Below are 19,648 nucleotides of genomic sequence, written 5' to 3' on the forward strand. Positions count from 1 at the left end.
ATATGGCACCGGACATGGGGGGCGACCATGTATATTATTTTTGAATACTGATATAATAACATTAATTCATATAATAATAGCCTACAATATAAGTTGATATATTGCTATGAAATTTGCTATGACTTAATCGTTTTAATTCCATTTCTCAAAAGCTATTAATTTATTTTTTTAATAAATAAATATAAAATATATACTTTGAAATATTATGTTTGAAAATGTTACTAATTAATGCTAAAAAATATGATTTATTATTTATTTATTAATATTAAACATTTATTTCATAGAATTCAATTTATATAAATGTAATATGTATTTATATTGATCTTTTTTTAAACAAAAATTATTTACCTTTGCTGGAGATGGCACGTGGCTATGTGCTTCCTGGGACGTCACTCACTGTTGAGTTATGAGTATTTATGCTTGTAGTTTCATGCAGACACAGTCAAGTGCCGCTGCTGATGCCGTTATGCTGCCTCCTGTCTTGCCAGCTGCACTTCACTCTCAGATGCTGCTGTTCATCCTGAAACACCAATGAAGCAATGCAAAAAGTGCTTTTTACTTTTTTGAGCGCAGGCGAAGCAAAGGATAAACCCAACATAAGTCAAGTTGCCATCACACCAAAAGTTGGTGTACTTTTGAACTTTGTGAGGGATCATCCGTGAAAGTGTCTTCTCGGTAGCAGCATGACCTCTCCACCTCACAGTACAGCGACAGAGCCTTCGTGGACTATTGGACCAACAGAACTGGAGATGAGCGAAGCTCTGCATATGCGAAATGACAGCTCGTGGTTCGGCAGGAGTCCCTCGGCGTCCGCGGAGCCGGTAGTGATCACTCAACGCCAGGCATCTCACCTCCATCCCCGCATGTCCGTGTACAGCGCCACCCGTCCCACTCCTTCTAGATCCTACTTTCAAGGACGTGTATATAATTTTTTGGAGAGACCATCGGGTTGGAAATGCTTTGTGTATCATTTTACAGTGTGAGTATTTAACTCTGATTGCTTTAGAGAATGAGAAATAGTCTTCAACATCAACATGTTTTTCTATTCAGAAATATATATATATATTTTAAAAAATGGTTTATTGTTGCAAGAGGCACTGCTTTTATTAATGTGCGATAAGAGTACAGTGTTATGCAAGATGATTGTTCAAGGTCACTTTTCATTCTGCATAAAATAATTTTCCCTTTAGTGCAGCCTTTCAGCATACAGAAATTAAGTTATCTTCCAAAACAATGAATAATTAATTTATTGCAATTAATGTCATTTATTATTGAGTTCTATATAGAACTCGCTGATGTTTTTTTGTTTTGTTTTGTTTTTTCCTGTGAAGGTTTTAAATATTAAACAACTGTTGTATTAAGTGATACGCTGGAAAAATGGAAATAAACCATTTTATTTAAACTCAAAACATGCAGCAATCCAACTAAACTACAATGCTTGTTGGTTTGATTTTAAAAAGTCAGAAAATGCAGTAAGAATTGTGGTGCAGTGGCCTGTGCACAGAAAAAGCATAAAAAAGCTGGTATGTCCTTATCCCAATCCTCTTGCGAAGCCTTGCGTTTCTGTCTTCACTACACTTACTAAAAAAGTAAACGCATAAAGTAAAAAAATATATATATCAGGTTATGTTGTAATATAGAAGCAGCTTTGATATTCTGTAAATTGCAAGAATTTTGGAATAGCAAGTAAATAAAAATGATTGCAGTCGCTGACAGTATCTAGTACTTGATTAGGGCAGTCGTGGCCTAATGGATAGAGAGTTGGACTTGTAACCCGAAGGTTGTGGGTTTGAGTCTCAGGTCCGGCAGGGATTGTAGGTGTGGGAGGATGAATAACCAACGACTGAGGTGAGACGCTTGAGCAAGGCATCGAACCCCCAACTGCTCCCTGGGCACCACAGCATTGGCTGCCCACTGCTCCAGGTGTATGTTCACTACTGTGTGTACACTTGGATGGGTTAAATGCAGAGCACAGATGCAGAGTATGGGTCACCGTACACCATTTTTTAATCTAAGATCATCTTTACAGTGTAACGAATAACCTGAAAGGATGCTTTACAACAGAATGTAGTTGTTTTGTATTTCTCAAAATGACTGGACTCGTTGGACCTTTCATGCTATCTCTAGCAGGAGAGGAGGTGATAGCAGGCGGCTAAACTTGGCTGCAGAGGTGACTCTGTTCAGCAGGGGCCCTGTGGGTTTGGTAACCCTGTGACTCAGTGGTGTTGGGCAGAGATGCCAGGAGAACATGGGAATCTGACTGTGAGGGTGTCAGATGCAGCATCGTCCTGTAGAAACTGTGTTAAAGGCTTCACTAATCATGGATCGTTTGACTGATACTTGGTTTAATGCGTTTGTAAGAATGGTGAGCATGTGGCCGAGGGTTGGAGGTTAGTCTGTAATTAACTGGTGGCTTGTCATGTAGCACATGCATTTTATTCAACGTGATTTATGGTGTACTAATATTGTGATGGTCCCTATAGAGCAAATTGAGGTTAATTGCATCGCTTAAGGGCACAACTGGGATCTCTGGGCTCCTCAGTGCATAATTCATCCCCACCTGTTGCATTACTAGCCCAGGGCCTTGAGCAGTAGTCGACCACTTGACCACACTGTTAGCTGCAGCAGGAAATTGAAGAGTCTCGCCTGAATACGGAAGCGTTCTTCTGTTGTGTGAGTGTAGGAGGCAGGCTATGTTAGCCAAGAATGTGCACAAGCTTATCACTGCTTCAAAGCCTGCAAAGCCATGGGGGAAAGGAAGGCACTTATCAAACCGTGACCCTTGTTTGTGTACATGTGCAACATGTAAATGTTCCTCGATGTCATGCAGCCTTTACTAAGCACAACAGAGAAATGTTGAAGAAAGGTAGAAACAAATGATTTAATCACACTATATAGAGTTCAGTTACAAAACAGTCCAAGACCATGTCAGGTTCACATGAGTGATATTTCAAGAATGTCATTTTCTTTCTATCTATCTATCTATCTATCTATCTATCTATCTATCTATCTATCTATCTATCTATCTATCTATCTATCTATCTATCTATCTATCTATCTATCTATCTATCTATCTATCTATCTATCTATCTATCTATCTATCTATCTGTCCGTCCGTCCGTCCGTCCGTCCGTCCGTCCGTCCGTCTGTGTAACTATTTCTGTATCTATCTCTCCGCCTGTATGCAGAACTATTTCTGTTTGTCTGTCTATCTATCTATCTGGCTGTCTATTTGTCTGTGAATCTAGATATTTCAAACTGTCGAACTTCAAGGTTTTTAAAACTATTTCAAAACTTTCAAACAAGGCTTTATTAAGCCAAAATTCTAAGTTTGTATTGGCAAATTTGACTTTCCCATTTAAAAATGTTTATATGCATTTCTTCATTGAAGAATCAAATGTCTGCCTCAATTCAAATTCAATTGGAATTTAATTGGAATTTAAAAGGCATTCTGAATTCAGTTACAACTAAATTTGAATTGAGGCAGATATTTGACTCTTCAGTGAAGAAATTAATATAATAATTTTTAACCAGAAAAGCCAAATTTGCCAATTCAAACTTAGAATTTACTTAAAACGTAGAAACTTTGAACCAAAACTGGGTACATCCATTGTCATTAATAACAAAGGATGTACCCAAGTTTTGGTTCACTTGATTCAGCAAATGATTGAACAGCCTGATTTGAGGGTGGCAGTCTTTAGTGCAGTTTGCACACACATCAATTGATTCTGTCTGTTGCATTGTTTCCCCAGACTTTCCTTTTCACTTGGTTAAATACTACAAATGTCAGTGGTTTCTGCAGGTATGAATAGTTAAAATAGCCTGCTGCATATTTGATTCTGTTTAGCTCCACTCATCAAAATACTATTTCTCATTGCTCTGATTATTTTCTGTTGATTTTACCTCTAATTGCTGTAAGCAACACAATCGTTTGCCGTGTTTATCATCCCTGACTAACCGCCGTGGATTGGTAGATCAATTATTCGTTGCATTGCACAGTAGCCTGCGGCATGTTTATTGACATGTAACTTCTCTCACAGACTGCTTGTGGCAGGTTCAAGGTCATTCAGCAATAATGATTACATAATAAGATAGATATTTGTCAGGCAGCCATCCTACCCCAAGGTTATGTTTGTATGTTTACTTACATTTCAAGCCCCTCCCTTTGAATTTGTGATGACAGGCAACAGCTGGGCACTGTTTGTCTGTGGCAGCTGGGTTTCATACCTCTTGGTGTTTCATTTTTATTGTTAATGCAGTCAGACTGATGAATTATTGAGCTGATAGAGCTGTTGTAATGGGTTAAGCATCACTCCAAAAAACAAACACTGAGAAATAGCATTTACAAATGAACAAAGCATGTACTGGATATTGTGCTGTTGCTGCGTATTAGCGATGTGCAGTTCAGATTAAATTAACATACATTTTTAATTACAAGATTTATACACCAAATAGATGTTTTGTGCTCTCCTTAATATGCTGTTAGACTGATTAATTTGGTAAAACAAATAAACAAATAAGTTTAAAGCACATGAGAAATCATGTTGTTTGTAGGATTTGTTAGATTAATTACATAGCTGTCTGTGAGCAAACTCTCTTTTCTCACCAAAAGAAGAACTTTTTCTTTTGTCTCAGGAGTTACAACAAAGCCTTTGTTTGCTTTAGGCTGAGAGCACACAATGACCTTGCCATGATGTGTTAAACCTACAGTACTGTTACAGGGGCTTCTGCACCCTTTACAACACGTGCAATATTGTTTTGTTTCTCTCTCTCTCAAAAAAAAATCTGTTTTCTTAGAATAGAGTAATTTAGTCAGTGGATATGAGAAAAGATACATTTCCTAAACCGATATGTTCAGGCTGATTCCAGCTAACAACAAATATGTTCTAAGAATGTTTTGATAATTTCTCAGAACATTCAAAATATCCAGTTATTTTTCAAATATTCTAAAAATGTTTTTTCCTGGTTATGGGAACATCATTTTGCAAACATTATATGTAATGTTTACTTTTGAATGTCCTCTGAACAATCTGAAAGGTTTTATTATTATTATAAATGTTAAAATGACATATCTTCCTTTCTCTCTGCAGATTCCTCATTGTGCTTTCTTGCCTGATACTCAGTGTGCTGTCCACCATTGATGAGTATCAAACTCTGGCTAATAAAACACTATTCTGGGTGGTGAGTCTCGAAGCTTTAGACTTACAGTGTGTTAAATATTGTTAAATTGAATATTTTGCTGCCTGATGAAATCTATAAGTGTCCTTGGTGACCTGATTGATGCCCTTGTTTCTTGAACTGTAAACAGGCAGCATAATTAGCAAACAGGCATAATGCATAGGGATCATTGACCAATCTGGACATATGGCATTGGGCTCTGGACAAAAGCAGCTATTGTTTTTGAAGTTGGTATTGATAATGTTCACATTTGCATACAGCTTATGGTTTATCTTGTGTCTGTTGCCATCGGCCTTGTCCAGCAGAGGGCAGAAGTTCATCAATTGTTATGTTCTATTTGATGTGGTCGCTTTACATTTTTGGTTACTCCCGTCTTGAAACTAGAACGACTTTGCCCCATCTAATGTAGGAAAAAGAAACAATTTATGCAATTTATCATACGAGCAACATTAAAGGGCAACCCTGCTGGAAAAACCAGCATAGACCAGCATAGCTGGTCATACCAGCAAGACCAGCATATGTTGTGTTTTGGTGCTGGTATGCTGGTGACCAGCATGGGATGCTGGTGGTATGCTGGTGACCAGCATGGGATGCTGGTGGGATGCTGGTGACCAGCATGGGATGCTGGTGGTATGCTGGTGACCAGCATGGGATGCTGGTGGTATGCTGGTCACCAGCATGGGATGCTGGTGGGATGCTGGTGACCAGCATGGGATGCTGGTGGTATGCTGGTCACCAGCATGGGATGCTGGTGGGATGCTGGTGACCAGCATGGAATGCTGGTGGTATGCTGGTGACCAGCATGGGATGCTGGTGGTATGCTGGTGACCAGCATGGGATGCTGGTGGTATGCTGGTGACCAGCATGGAATGCTGGTGGGATGCTGGTGACCAGCATGGGATGCTGGAAACTGTGCTGGTCAATATAGATGTTGAGGACGGTAGCCTGTTCACCAGGGTGGAATGCTGGACAGCAACATTGAATTTTGGTATGATGAAAATCATGAAAATACAAGCTTTCATTAATATACGTAACAAGTTCATTTAATAATGACAAGTAAACATAAACACAATAATAACACATATTTAACAAAAAACAACACTCATCTGGCTCAACAAGCAAATTACAATAAAACACATCAACAACAATTTATCTTAAGTGCTTCAATTTTATTTATTTTTTTGTTTGTTAATGTCCATTATTTTTTCCGTGATGAACCGTCCAGCCTTTCCCCATCTGGCCTGCAACTCTGTCTCATCCACATTCTTTCTGACAAGCCACTCCTTGAAGCAGACTAAAAAGAAATGTACAGATAAACAGTGATTCTTCTGTCGCACCAGAACAAAGAAAAATGTATTACTCCATAACCCTGGCTACTGCTACCTTTTAATGTCTGAAGTTTCTGGGGGGTTAAACGCTGCTTGGTGGTTTTGGTGGTGGAGCATTCCTTCCCTGTGAGACTTCTTTCCCCCAGAGTCTTAGTGCCCCAGATTGCCACCGCCAACTCCTTCACAAATAAGGAATCCCGCGTGTTGTTTTGTATCCTTGACCAGGCCTCTCTGCGCACTCGAACGTCTCCCCCCAAGTGAATCTGACAGAATTAAAAACAAAAATAATCAAGATACTAGAATGTACATATGCATACAATATTCATAAAAACTTTAAGTGTAGTTGGGGTTCTTATATTAATCCATGCACACAGATGATGAGGGAAATGCTGTACCTCATCTCCTTTTGGAGATACAGATGGTTCCACCTTATTGAAACAGCTAGACTCTGCAACTATATACAAAACATTGTAAATATACTCAATATACATATAGGTTTCAGATATCTGTAAGTAATTTATTTGTTACTCTTACTTTGTAAGGTCTCCTTAGGGCTTGGTGGTCCAGGATCTTTGACAAAAATAGAATTAGAATAGAGAGTGCTAGAATTAGAGGTTCAAAAAAATTTATAACATGTATATATATAATAACTTGTATCTAAAAGTTATTAGCTGTAACATTAGGCTTTATGATCAAAGAGATTTTATATCACGTCCACACCACTGCACTTTGCTGCTGATGAGGAGTTCAGTGTCTTCAGCAGTTGTTGCTGCAATTGCATGTTTAGAGAACGTAGTTCTTTATTCTCCGCCTCAACTTCTGCTCTGATCTTCTCCTGCTCCTCTAACCTATAACAGAAGGACATACTGTCTGCCATGACTAGCTGACATTATAAGAAACAAATAAAAATATTTTATGATATATATTAGAGTTTTTGTCTTGTTTCTAGTCCAAATATCTAAAAATTCTTAAATATCTAAATTCTCAAAATTAAGTGAGTTTTTCCTTAAAACAAGCAAATAATCTGCCAATGGGGTAAGCAAAATAATCTTTTTGACTTTTTCTCTTTTTTGCAGTGTAGCTACTTATAGTAGTACACCTACACACATGTACAGTATATGCATCAAGTTCTGCTATGGTGCTATGACAAGCAGGTTAAATCAAACATTGGGCTAAAGATCAATTCTCAGAACACATTGACAGAAAAGCATAAATATGTCTAAAGGCTATTCAAAAATCCCTTACTTGTTTTTAGTTTCCTGCAGTTGCAGGGACATATTGTTTATTTTTTTTAGGTGGAGCAGTTGCTTCTGTCTTGCCTCCTCAAGTTGTTTTTCTGGTACAACCCCACCATCATCATCATCCTCTTCTGACAATGAATCAGACAGGGTATGAGCTCTCATTCTCTTGCTTGGAGTTGGGCAGAGTGGAGACTGTTTTCTTCTAATTTTTCTCTCTTTTAGCAAGGCCAAGAGGTTATTTCGTTTGGCCTCTTCTGCAGCTTTTTTCTGATTTGTCTGAAAACATGGATAAATGCATAATTAAGAAAAGGCATCACAGTGTAATGCAAGACTCCCATACAACCTAACAAAACAAACAACACAATGTAAAATAAATATATGTTATTGGATAGATTAATACCATGATTGGAGGAGCCTGATATTATCACCTGATAATGGTGATAATTTGATAACCTGTATGTGGGCAGAAACACTAAATACATTGCAGTACACACATGGTTCATAGAGCACATGTTTTTCTTTTTTCTTTTCCATATTTGAGCCTTCAATGTATTGTAGTATTTTCACTATACGTTTTATTCTGTAGTTACATGCAAGTGCCACAAGATGGCAATAGCTGTAATTACAGCTATTACATAGAGGGCTTAATTTGAAACGGATATCTATACAACATTTTAACAGGAAAACGGGAACAGATCAGAAGGCAGCAGCCAATAACATTAATTTACCAATTTTACACTACTATTAAGTTAGCTAACATTGGAAATATAACATCAATATCAACGTTACATTTATTGTTTTGGCTTCCTCCTTCTCGGAGCGCGACCGTGGAGGCGTGGACTCCTTCAGGAGTCTCACACGGACCCGCTTCCCCTTAGTCAGTTCCTCCTCGATCTCCTCTCTGGACTCTGGAATATTAATAACACTGAATGTAAGTACTTCAAAGCACCTGCTATAACATTATACACTGTCATCTGTCCTAAGAAAATAATGTTTAACGTTAACTTACTAGCTTTCCACAATTAATTGAACTAGCTAACGGCTAGCGCGTTAGCCAAAACTCGCATCCCATTTAATACACTTCATTAACGTTATAATATTTCTAAGTTGGACTTTTTTTTTTCTTTTTTTTTTTACATTATGTTATTAACGAACTATTGGAGCTAACGTTATCATGACTCACCCTTTAGCAGCAAAATTTGTCCCTTGAAAAATTTATCCTGCCAGCGCACCCAGTAAGTCTGAGTGAGGTCACTAGCATTATGGTCAAAATCCTTAATGTAGGATATGGGGACGATTTCTTTACACCCGTCCTCTATATATTTCACATAGGCGAACATATTTTCAATTCTATTTTATAGTTGAATTATAGTATAAAGCAGATTTGTTGGGTAAAGTTGTCCAATCCTGTTAAATGTCGAGTAATTTTAACGTTACCTCACGAGCGAATTTAGCTTTAACGGCGGGAAGCGCGAGATGCACTGTTGCCTTGGTTACAGACAACAGTCATATACTGTATAGTGTGTCTTAGATCCCACTATAAAATGATAAAGTTAAAGGGTTTACTTGACTTTAACATAACAGAAGCACATATGTATAACACAACAGTTCCACAATGATTATAAAGTTGAATAAACAACTCTCTAAAGCAGTTTCAACAATAGCAGTATATGTTATAGAGTCTCATAACCTTATGGAGGAGGATACAGAACTGTTGAATTGAGGCTGCGCACAATAATCTGGCAACCAAGTGTATATCACACTTCTTATTGGTGCAATAATCCAAGTCATCCAATTGGCAAATAACTGATAAATCTAATAGTTCAATTTATACAGGCAGAAGGATTAGAAGACATTTCCAACAATGTTAACCAATAGTTTATTTTGGTTGTATGAGGCATAGCGTTTAGAAACATAATTACTGTGTAAATTCAACATCGTATTATTCAAGAATATGTCTGTTAATAATTATTTCTATGTCCTTTTTAATTTTAGAATGTCAAAACGCAAGTACAAATTGTACTTAGAGCCTAAGAGCACAGTTACATTTCCCCGTGCAAGACTGAAAAGAGGATATTTGGATGTAAGTCAGTTCATGAGAAATATGTTTTAATCCTTAGAGTGTATCAATTATATTATATAATTATATTGTATTCAGAGAATGATTCAGTATGATTCAGTCTTACCTGAAGATGTTCTTTAAAGGTGGCAGATGGTTCAGGATCACACACTGCAGATGTTGAGGTGAGAGAGTAATTTTTAATTTAAAAGACAATTATGATTGGCCTTTACTACATTAAGTACAGTTTTTTTTCCCTGTGCTTGTGCCATCTCGTCTTGATCCTGTGCAGACCATGTCTTCATCTGGCGATCTTGATCTACAATTGGATCCAGATGACACAGCCAACATGGTGAGCTCTTCTACAACCACATCTGGGGCCCATTTCAATAAGGAGGTTCAACCAACTCTGAGTTAAAACTTGAACTCTGAGTTGACTTAAGCCCGAGACACACTGCACGATTTTCGGCTGTCCCAGACAAAAGACTGGCATCGTGATTTTTTTTTTGTGGCATTTTCTGATTCGCCATGATTGTTTCACAATGCCAATCTTTCGTCTGGGACAGCCAAAAATGGAAAACCCAGAGTTTCCCTCATTTCAGGGTTAACATGCTCAGAGTTTTTACTTAACCTCCTTTCTGAAATGGGCCCCTGCAGGCTTGTGGCATGTTGTTGTAGAAATTGTTGTCTAAAAGTTACTCCTGGTTGTTCAGGCTTTGGCTTTCACTGGTGACCACATAAGTCAAGGGGACAGAATCAGTCCACACCTGAGCACTGCAGATGATGAGGTGAAGGATTTATCTACTTTTTAAATTAAGGAATGACATAATTAGGGCTTTACTACATTTAGTACTGTTCTTCTTGATCCTGTGCAGACCATGTCTTCATCTGGCGATCTTGATCTACAACTGGATCCAGATGACACGGCCAACATGGTGAGCTCTTCTACCAATCACACACAAGTGTTGTTTAAAAAAAAAAAAAAAGTTGTGACGTATTGTCAAGTATGGTGACCCATACTCGAAATTGGTGCTCTGCGTTTAACCCATCCAAGTGCACACACACAGCAGTGAGTAGTGAACAAATGCACACACACACACACCGTGAACACACACCCAGAGCAGTGGGCAGCCATGCTGCAGCGCCCGGGGAGCAGTTGGGGGTTCGGTGCCTTGCTCAAGGGCACCTCAGTCGTGGTATTGAGGGTGGAGAGAGCGCTGGACATTCACTCCCCCCACCTACAATTCCTGCCGGCCGGGGACTCGAACCCGCAACCTTTCGATTACGAGTCCGACTCTCTAACCATTAGGCCACGACTGTTCAGTATGTTGTAGCTGTAAGACCCTGGCTAGATGTTTTGACAGTCAACCTTGTGGGAACCTCAGTGGGATGTTTCTGGTGGTGCCTGTTGAGTTAGCAGTGTTTATCCTTACCTTAAAGGGATAGTTCACCCAAAAATGAAAATTCTGTCATTAATTACTCACCCTCATGTCGTTCCAAACCCGTAAGACCTTCGATCATCTTCGGAACACAAATTATGATATTTTTTTTATGAAATCCATGAGCACTTTGACCCTCCCATAGAGAGCAAGGGTACTACCACGATCGAGGCACAGAAAATTACCAAGATCATCGACAAAGTAATCCATGTGACATCAGTGGTTCAACTGTAACATTACGAAGCTACGAGAATATTTTTTGCGCAAAGAAAACAAAAATAATGAGTTTATTCCAAATTTTCGTCTCTACTGCGTCAATTGTGGACGTGCGTTCATGACAGTACCATGACGCAAGCGTGTAGCGGCGCTGGCGCTGACCCAGATCTGGCGTGATGAAGTTGAACACATGCGCGTGCCCTCTGCCTTGTGTTCACTGTCATCACTCCAGATCTGGGTCAGTGCCGCCACACGCTTGCGTCATGGTACTGTCGTGAACAAAGTCGTTATTTTTGTTTTCTTTGCGCAAAAAATATTCTCGTAGCTGCGTAACATTACAGTTGAACCACTGATGTCACATGGATTACTTTGTCGATCATCTTGGTACTTTTCTGTGCCTTGATTGTGTAAGGAACCTTGCTATCTATGGGAGTGTTCTCGGATTTCATCAAAAATATCTTAAACTGTGTTCCGAAGATGAAATAAGGTCTTACGGGTTTGGAATGACATGAGGGTGGAGTAATTAATGACAGAATTTTCATTTTTGAGTGAACTACCCCTTTGAATCAAGTCAGGATTCTCATTATCCACTTGTTGTATCTGTTGGTCACTGAGACCTGCTGCACCTTCCTCTAGTTTTCAGCAGGTCTCAGTGACCAACAGATACAACAAGTGGATAATGAGAATCCTGACTTTATTTAAGGTAAGGATGAACACTGCTAACTCAACAGGCACCACCAGAAGTATCCCACAAGGTTGACTGTCAAAACAACTAGCCAGGTTATTACAGCCACAACACACTGAACATCTTAAGATCTCAGCTGGGGATACCCTCAAGACAAGACCCCCTTTGAGAGGAAGACTGGAGTGTGACATCGCATGTGACGCCATTGGGAAACGCTACTTCGCTGACAGAACAAGGACCCTGAAGAAAAGGCTCAACGAATATCTGGAAACAAAGAAGAAATATCTAGGAAGACATTCGCACCCAAGGCCAGAGAAAAACAGAAAAGGAAAAAAAACAGACAGGGCTTATCATCACTATCAAACACTTGTGACACCACTTCAAGTTTTCACATGACCCAAGTTCACATTTAGGTCATCTAATGACACCTGAACCAGTTCCATTCATGGAAAGACCCTGCACACCTCTCACAGGTACTTGCAGTTATTTTGGCTTCAGATTGAAGCTAGGCAGAGCTGTGCTGGGATGTACTGTATATGAAGTCACCACTTCACAAAGAATGATAAAGTTGACATTTGTTCCACTCTTATATACAGTATATTGGCTCTATGGCTCTTTTGGTTGTTAGGTGTCAGAGTCAGGGACATGTTAAACAGCCTGCACATATCAACACACAGAAGTCCTAAGATTAAGTTTATTCAGTCAAGTGAAATCACAAGTGAAACTATAATCACCATGTTTGACAGATGAGGTGGTCTTTCAAGGGTCATTATTTCTCCAGTTTGATGATGACTGATGTTATGAGATGCTGATGTGTCTGGAATTATAGAATGGAATTATAGAATTATAAAATGGAAAGGGCCACTGGTTCTGTAAGTATTTTTTTATTTATATATTTTATTTTTGTAGTATTCTGATGATTTTATGTCCACATAGTTGTATATTTGAATTATTAAATTCATTCTTTGTACCGATGATTCAAGCAAGAATTTCATGCTCCAACTGTCAGTCACCTAACAATGCCTTTGCACTCCTCCCACAATTCAGTGCTATGCCTTAAACATGCTCAGTGTAATGGGGCCTTACGGGTTGCAACTGACATTGAAACTGAAAATGATAAACAAACTGCTTTCCAAAGTTACTGCAATGTACTTTTTGATTAAACATCCTCCACAATACATTGTCAGAGGATGCTTGTAGGAACACTGTTAATGTAATCTGTTATATTGGTGTACAGTGTTTGTTAACTGACTGTTGCAGGCCATATTGCCACAAAGGCTAGAAAATATAGATGGTTGAAGAGGCATGTATTCATCTTGCACACAAAGTATCAAGGGAAGCATGATAATTTATTTTATGAATATTGAATGTACTGTGTATATATTGTCATGATAGCAATGCTATCAAGCAATTCCTATAAATGTGAATGTAACGTGCAAATGTTTTTGTTGCGATAATAAAACTTATTTCAAACAGACGTTAATGTTCTATAATCTTCAGTTTATTTTTATATTTATTGTAATTAATTTATATGAAAATTGAGATAATGGTATGTGTTGTATTGCAGGCCAAGTATTTACAATATATTAATGTACTTCCCTTAAAGAACTCCTTGACATTGCTAGCCTAATTTCTATTTCATTGTCTTCTATTTCAGTACTTTAAACTTAGCAATAAACAAGCAACTTATTAAATGGACCAAGTGCTGGCTGCATAAATGTGCATTAACCCTTTAAGTCCTGAGGGCATTTGTTTTTTCTGAGTGACATACACAAACATAATGACTCGTAACTCGAAGACTGTAGCAAGGAGAGTAAAGAGGTTGGTATCGTTTTATAGAAAACTTTAAACAATTATTTCATTAGGACATTCTCCTCCTGAGAAATAGCTGATGAAAATGTAAGAAAAATTTGAGTGCTGGAGAAATTTTTCATATCTGCCTTATTTGACATTCAGTATCTCAGGATATAAATAAGGTAGGAGGAAAATTATTTTTTGATGATGCTCCCCAGCATGTTAGCTGTATCTGTTTCAAATTTTTGGTGATTGCATAAAGTATCCAAAAGTTACAGTATTTTATAACAAAATATGCCTTTTTGTTTAGCTCTTGACTCCCTGAAGGAATTTTAAAAACTGTTTTCTGAGTGCCATATACAAAAATAATGACTCATAACTTCAAGGCCGTAGCAAGGAGAGTTAAAAAGTAGGTATCGTTTGATAGAAATCTTTCTATATTTTTAGGGGGAAAAAAACTTTGCATTTGAATATTCTCATTTTGAGAAATAGGTGATAAAATGTAAAAAATAAATAGTGGGGTCAAGGAACATTTTTCATATTATTCTTATTTGATGTTCAATATCTCATGAAAGAATTTTTTTTTTTTTTTGGTGATGTTTCCCAACATGTGTGCTGTATGTGAATTAAACTGTGAAGTATCATGAAGTAAACAAAAGTTACAGCATTTGGAAACAAGGTAGCCTTTCTCTTAGCCCTTTACAGTTTTGAAATAGAAGTAATGTCTCACTCAAATTTAGTCAAAACCCCAAACAATTATACTTGTTTTATTCGACTCAATGAGACCTTTCAAATGACACATGACTATCTGAGTTGTATGTTTCTGATATATTAGAGTACATGGCACAAAAAACATTTTTCATCAATTATGAAAACATTTTTTCTATTTATCCGCAAATAACTCAGCACTACTTAGGAATGAATCAAAGTGGCCAAATGCATTGTAAAGGTCAGACCCCAAGCTTTCCAATGACTCCTATTTTGTGTTGATCAAGGCATTGCTTTTAAAAATTATGATTATAATTTTTTTCTTCGCTAGGGGCGCCCATCGGCGGTACACTTCGGTTTAGACTGACTAGGCATCACTGGTTAGGAGTTTATCAAAATGGTTGGATGCATTCGAAAGCTGAATTTCTAAGCTTTAAAATTATACCTAATTATTATAAATAAAAAATAAATAAGATAAAATAGACAGAAACATTCTAGGTTTTACATTTTGCTTGCCGAGAGACATATCACCATAACTTGGTGCTCCACCCTAACAGACTTGAGAAGCTTGAGAGCTGTAACTCTCGAGAGGGCAGGGGGCGCTACACAAATTTTGTGCAGGAGATGTTTAAAGGGTTAATGAGACTCACTAGCAAAACCATGCTGGTAGACCAGCATCACCAGCAAGACCAAGCTGGTAGACCAGCATCACCAGCAAGACCAAGCTGGTAGACCAGCATCACCAGCAAGACCAGGCTGGTAGACCAGCATCACCAGCAAGACCAGGCTGGTAGACCAGCATCACCAGCAAGACCATGCTGGTAGACCAGCATCACCAGCAAGACCAGGCTGGTAGACCAGCATCACCAGCAAGACCATGCTGGTAGACCAGCATTGTCTTGCTGGTCCACCAGCTAAACCAGCACCAAACCAGCATTTACCAGCATAGTCCAGCATAAACCAGCATTAACCAGCATGGGAATTATGCTGGTCTATGCTGGTTTTTCTAGCAGGGAAATTGTCCCAAAAAATGTAAACTGTCATCTTTTACTTATTTTAGATTTTTTTTTTTGTAATCTGTGGAACACAAGAACGATAGATGGGATTATTTTAATTGTCAAGTTTCAAAAGTCTAAAAATATAATAAACTATCTGTGCCCTATATTCCAGGTATTCTGAAGTCATATGTTGTGAGGAAAAGTTGTTATTTACTGAAAATTCTTTCCTCTGCCTTTAAACTGACCACTGGCCATGTGGCCTGTCAACACAATTAGAAGGAGAAAGGGAATATGAAATTGGGCACATGGCATAATTTAAATGTGCAAACGTGAATACGATTTGAGAACGTGGGCATTCATCTTTACACTTTTCATTTTGAGAACCACTGCCTTGATGAATTTAAGGCCTGCTAATACTCTCAACATTGTAACTGACACCACAAAGTCTATTTCAGAGAAGGAGCTCAGTTCACAGAAGATGAAGGTGTTCTGTCGCCTAGAATGGCAGCTTGAGCTGGCACTCTTAAATCATTCTGTTTACTTTGTTCAGTAATCCATGACAGTGTTTCTGCTAAAGCATTAATTGCTTCAGGCCTTGTTAGCGCATCTGAGGCTTTGTTTTGATCAATATTCAGATCACAGTCTGTCAAGTAATTAATGTGCTCATCGAAGCATTTCCTCCTGACAGAGGCAATGTTAAATATGAACATAATCAATACCAGATTCAAAAACAATAGCTAGCTTTTGTGTCAAAGGTCCAGAGCCTCAATGCCATATGTCTAGATTAGTCAATATTCCCCAGCATGTAATATGCCTGTTTGCAAGCTTACGCTGCCTGTTTACAGGTCGAAGAACAGAGACAAAAGAGAATTAATTGTCTAAGGCCAGCAGAAAAAGGAGAAAGGGAGGGATAGAGATTATAACTAGTGACTGCATGTCAGAGGACTGCATGTCAGAGGTCAATCCGACCACCGGCTAATGGGATTAAATATATGCACTGTGTTCATTAGCTGATGCCTCGCATCACAAGTTAAATCCACAATCTAGGGCTTGATGCAGAAAAGGCCCTTTTAGATTAGCTATCTGGCTACAGAAGCTCTAAGCTTAACCAAGCTTGCAACAGGTGTTGTCTATTGTGTCTTAAGGGTAACTATCAAAAATCAAATAGCATACTTTTAGCACGACAGGATACTAACTTGAGGGAGAAGGGTGTTCTCTAGGGCTGTATACCTTGGAGAACCTGGCGATACGATACATACCTCGATACACAGGTCACGATTCGATACATACCTCGATACAGAGCTGTCTCGAAACGATTTGATACAATGTGACACGATTCGATACGATTCAATAAAAATACATGGGCCAGAGCCAATTAGTTAATGCTGAACACATTTACTCAACAAACAGAACTCTGCATTTTTCTTCAATTTATTGAAGACAAAAGTGCATTATAACAAAGTGCATTTTGCTTAAATATTTGCAACTTTAAGTGCTCTGATTAATTGTACACAAATTTTATTAATCTGGAAATTACCACAAGTCAACATTTAACTTTCCAAGGGTACAGTCTGAGCTCACACAAGCACAAAATCTTCTTCTTATTATTCTTAACTTCTTATTAAATCTTCTTAGAATTCTTTTTTGTGACACCATGTACTGCCATTACATATTTCACTAATAAATCGCTTAAATGCTACATCTTGCTTTAACATTTTCCATGAGTTTTTTTGAAACTCGCGGGCGCCGCAGCGCCCCCTAATGGCTGGGCGGAGTATCGATACTAAGGGCTAGAATATCGATACTGTATCTTTTTTTATTATATCGGTATGTATCTAAGAATCGATATTTTGAGCACACCCCTAGTGTTCTCACAGGAAATAGAACCCTTGTTTTAAGGGCTGAAACCTTCGTTTAGACCCAAACACCGTGTCATCCCTACCCCCCACCAAGTTCACACCCTATTTTAATGAGGCACGGCCCTCTACATTGCGTCTCACAGCTGTTGAGCCAAACAAAAGCAGACTTGCCCCTTTTTACATCTTTTCATGACATTCAAACTGCTCACTAAGCCACGATCAAAAGTTCTTTACAACGCTTAAATGTTTATGGGTCACAGACATATAAGAGTATCCATGATTAAGAAAGTAAAAAATAAACATATATTATATATATATATATATATATATATATATATATATATATATATATATATAAGTTCTTTGAAATGTAGTCTTTGTATTTATATTGTGAAACACATGTGAGTGTACATGTTGATTTGTTGGGGGAAAAAAAGAGATACATAAAAAAATGAAATTCGTATGTACACTGACTTTATGAATAAATATTACTGACTTTTTTACCTTATGAATAAATATTCATATGTATTGTGTGTGTTAATAAATATTATTCGTATTTGTGTGTGTATATTTGGTATTCTCAAAAATACATATATTCAAAAAAGAATTTACAAGAAATTGCGTTCTTGTAATTAGGCTCTTTTTCTTCTTCATTATATCAGGACAGTGTCCCACAATGAAACTCTTAATTCAGAAATAAATAAAAAAAAACACCTCCAATGAAGTCACTGTATTTCATTTTTAATATATTTTTTAACAAATCTAGATAGAACACATCATTTAACCTACTGGTTTAGTAAATATTATGTTTTAGATCCCCAGATTCTCTTTTTTTTTTTTTTACATTGAGTAAGTGCTTATGTAAATGAAGCTAAAGCTTATCAGGCAAATCTTACTAAATGCAGATTAATCATTATCTTAGATCAATTGTTAAACTCTTTTTCCAGTGTCAGCCACTAATAGTCTTGATAGGCCCTGTAATTCTATATTAGCCTGACATTGTTTCACGGTGAGCAGGGACAGCTACTGTACATTAGCACTATACTTACAGCCACAAACATGCCACTGACACTTATTAAGTGAGCCTATTCTGTGAGCAATAAAGACTATTGTGTGTGTCACACTTCTGGAGTGAAGCCTCCAAAGTTGATCATTACCTGCGTAACAGTGGTAGGCGGTAGAAGTCACACAGGACGTTACGCCACACACGGGTTGTGGAAGTCACGCAGGACACTATACTGTCTCGGCACCACACGCCTTGCAGAATCCCACACCCAAGGGTTGTGATCTCACTTCTCACATGCTTCCCATATGAAGCGTCATAGCTGTCATCAAACTTCCTCCATATGCTAAGTGTGATAACACATCATCAAGCTCTGTCTCGAGGTGTTGTGAAGACAGTAGTCCTGCCACGAGGTGCTAACCCCTTTTCCAGGCAATTATCAGCTACAGTTAGAATCCTCCCTTAATTGGACAGAACACAGATGTCTCTCTCTTTGTCAGTGAGGGCCTTGTGTTAACTGAGACCCCCCATGAATGGCTAATAAAACTGTAAATGAACAAAAGCCTATATAATGATGAAATGTTTCCTATTTGAAACCACCATGAATGTGCAATGAGCATTTATTGCTATATTCGAGCAATTTGCGGTAATGTTTCAACCCTGGGTCAGAGGAGCTTTTAGGCTTTTTGTGATTCATGCAGCTAATAGAATCTAAACATTATCCAGTGCATTTCAGCTTTCCAAAAGATGTTCCGCAGAGAATAGGCATGAGTTGTGATTATTTGCCTGAAGTGATATTCACTGTTATGAAGTGAAAGGACGTCCTAACCCCTGGAGTTTTTAAATATTCATTTCAAATGCTGGTGTTGTTTGAGGTGTTAGAACAAATCACCTTTATCTCATTTGCACTGATAAGATGCTGCATCCAGGCAGTTACCCTCCCCCAACACAGTAGCTAATGCCTTTCTGTTGTGTGTGACAGGATGTAAAGGACTATAGAGAATACAGATAAATCTGTGTATCTTCTTACTGTTTTAATGTGTGACTTTTCAGTCAGAGGAGTTAAAGTGAAATATTTTTAATTTATCATTTACTCGCGCTCATGTCATTCCAAACCTGTGACTTTGAGTTCTTTTGAGG

The 19,648-nt window shown here is 38.0% G+C and overlaps 1 protein-coding gene across 2 annotated transcripts in view; it reads left to right on the forward strand.

Moving 5' to 3' along the window:
• The first annotated feature begins 424 nt into the window (after positions 1 to 424).
• Positions 425 to 19,648, forward strand: part of LOC306843585 (potassium voltage-gated channel subfamily KQT member 1-like) — a 43,771-nt gene continuing 24,547 nt past the window's right edge. For both annotated transcript variants that reach the window (XR_013781850.1, XM_079375121.1), the window contains exons 1-2: positions 425 to 979; positions 5,091 to 5,181. Coding sequence is in view for 1 of the 2 variants with exons in the window: in XM_079375121.1 (XP_079231247.1) it covers positions 684 to 979; positions 5,091 to 5,181 (387 nt within the window). In the remaining variant the exon portion in view is untranslated. The remainder of the gene's footprint in view (positions 980 to 5,090; positions 5,182 to 19,648) is intronic.

This window comes from Barbus barbus, assembly GCF_936440315.1.
Source record: "Barbus barbus genome assembly, chromosome: 2".
Taxonomy (NCBI): Eukaryota; Metazoa; Chordata; class Actinopteri; order Cypriniformes; family Cyprinidae; genus Barbus; species Barbus barbus.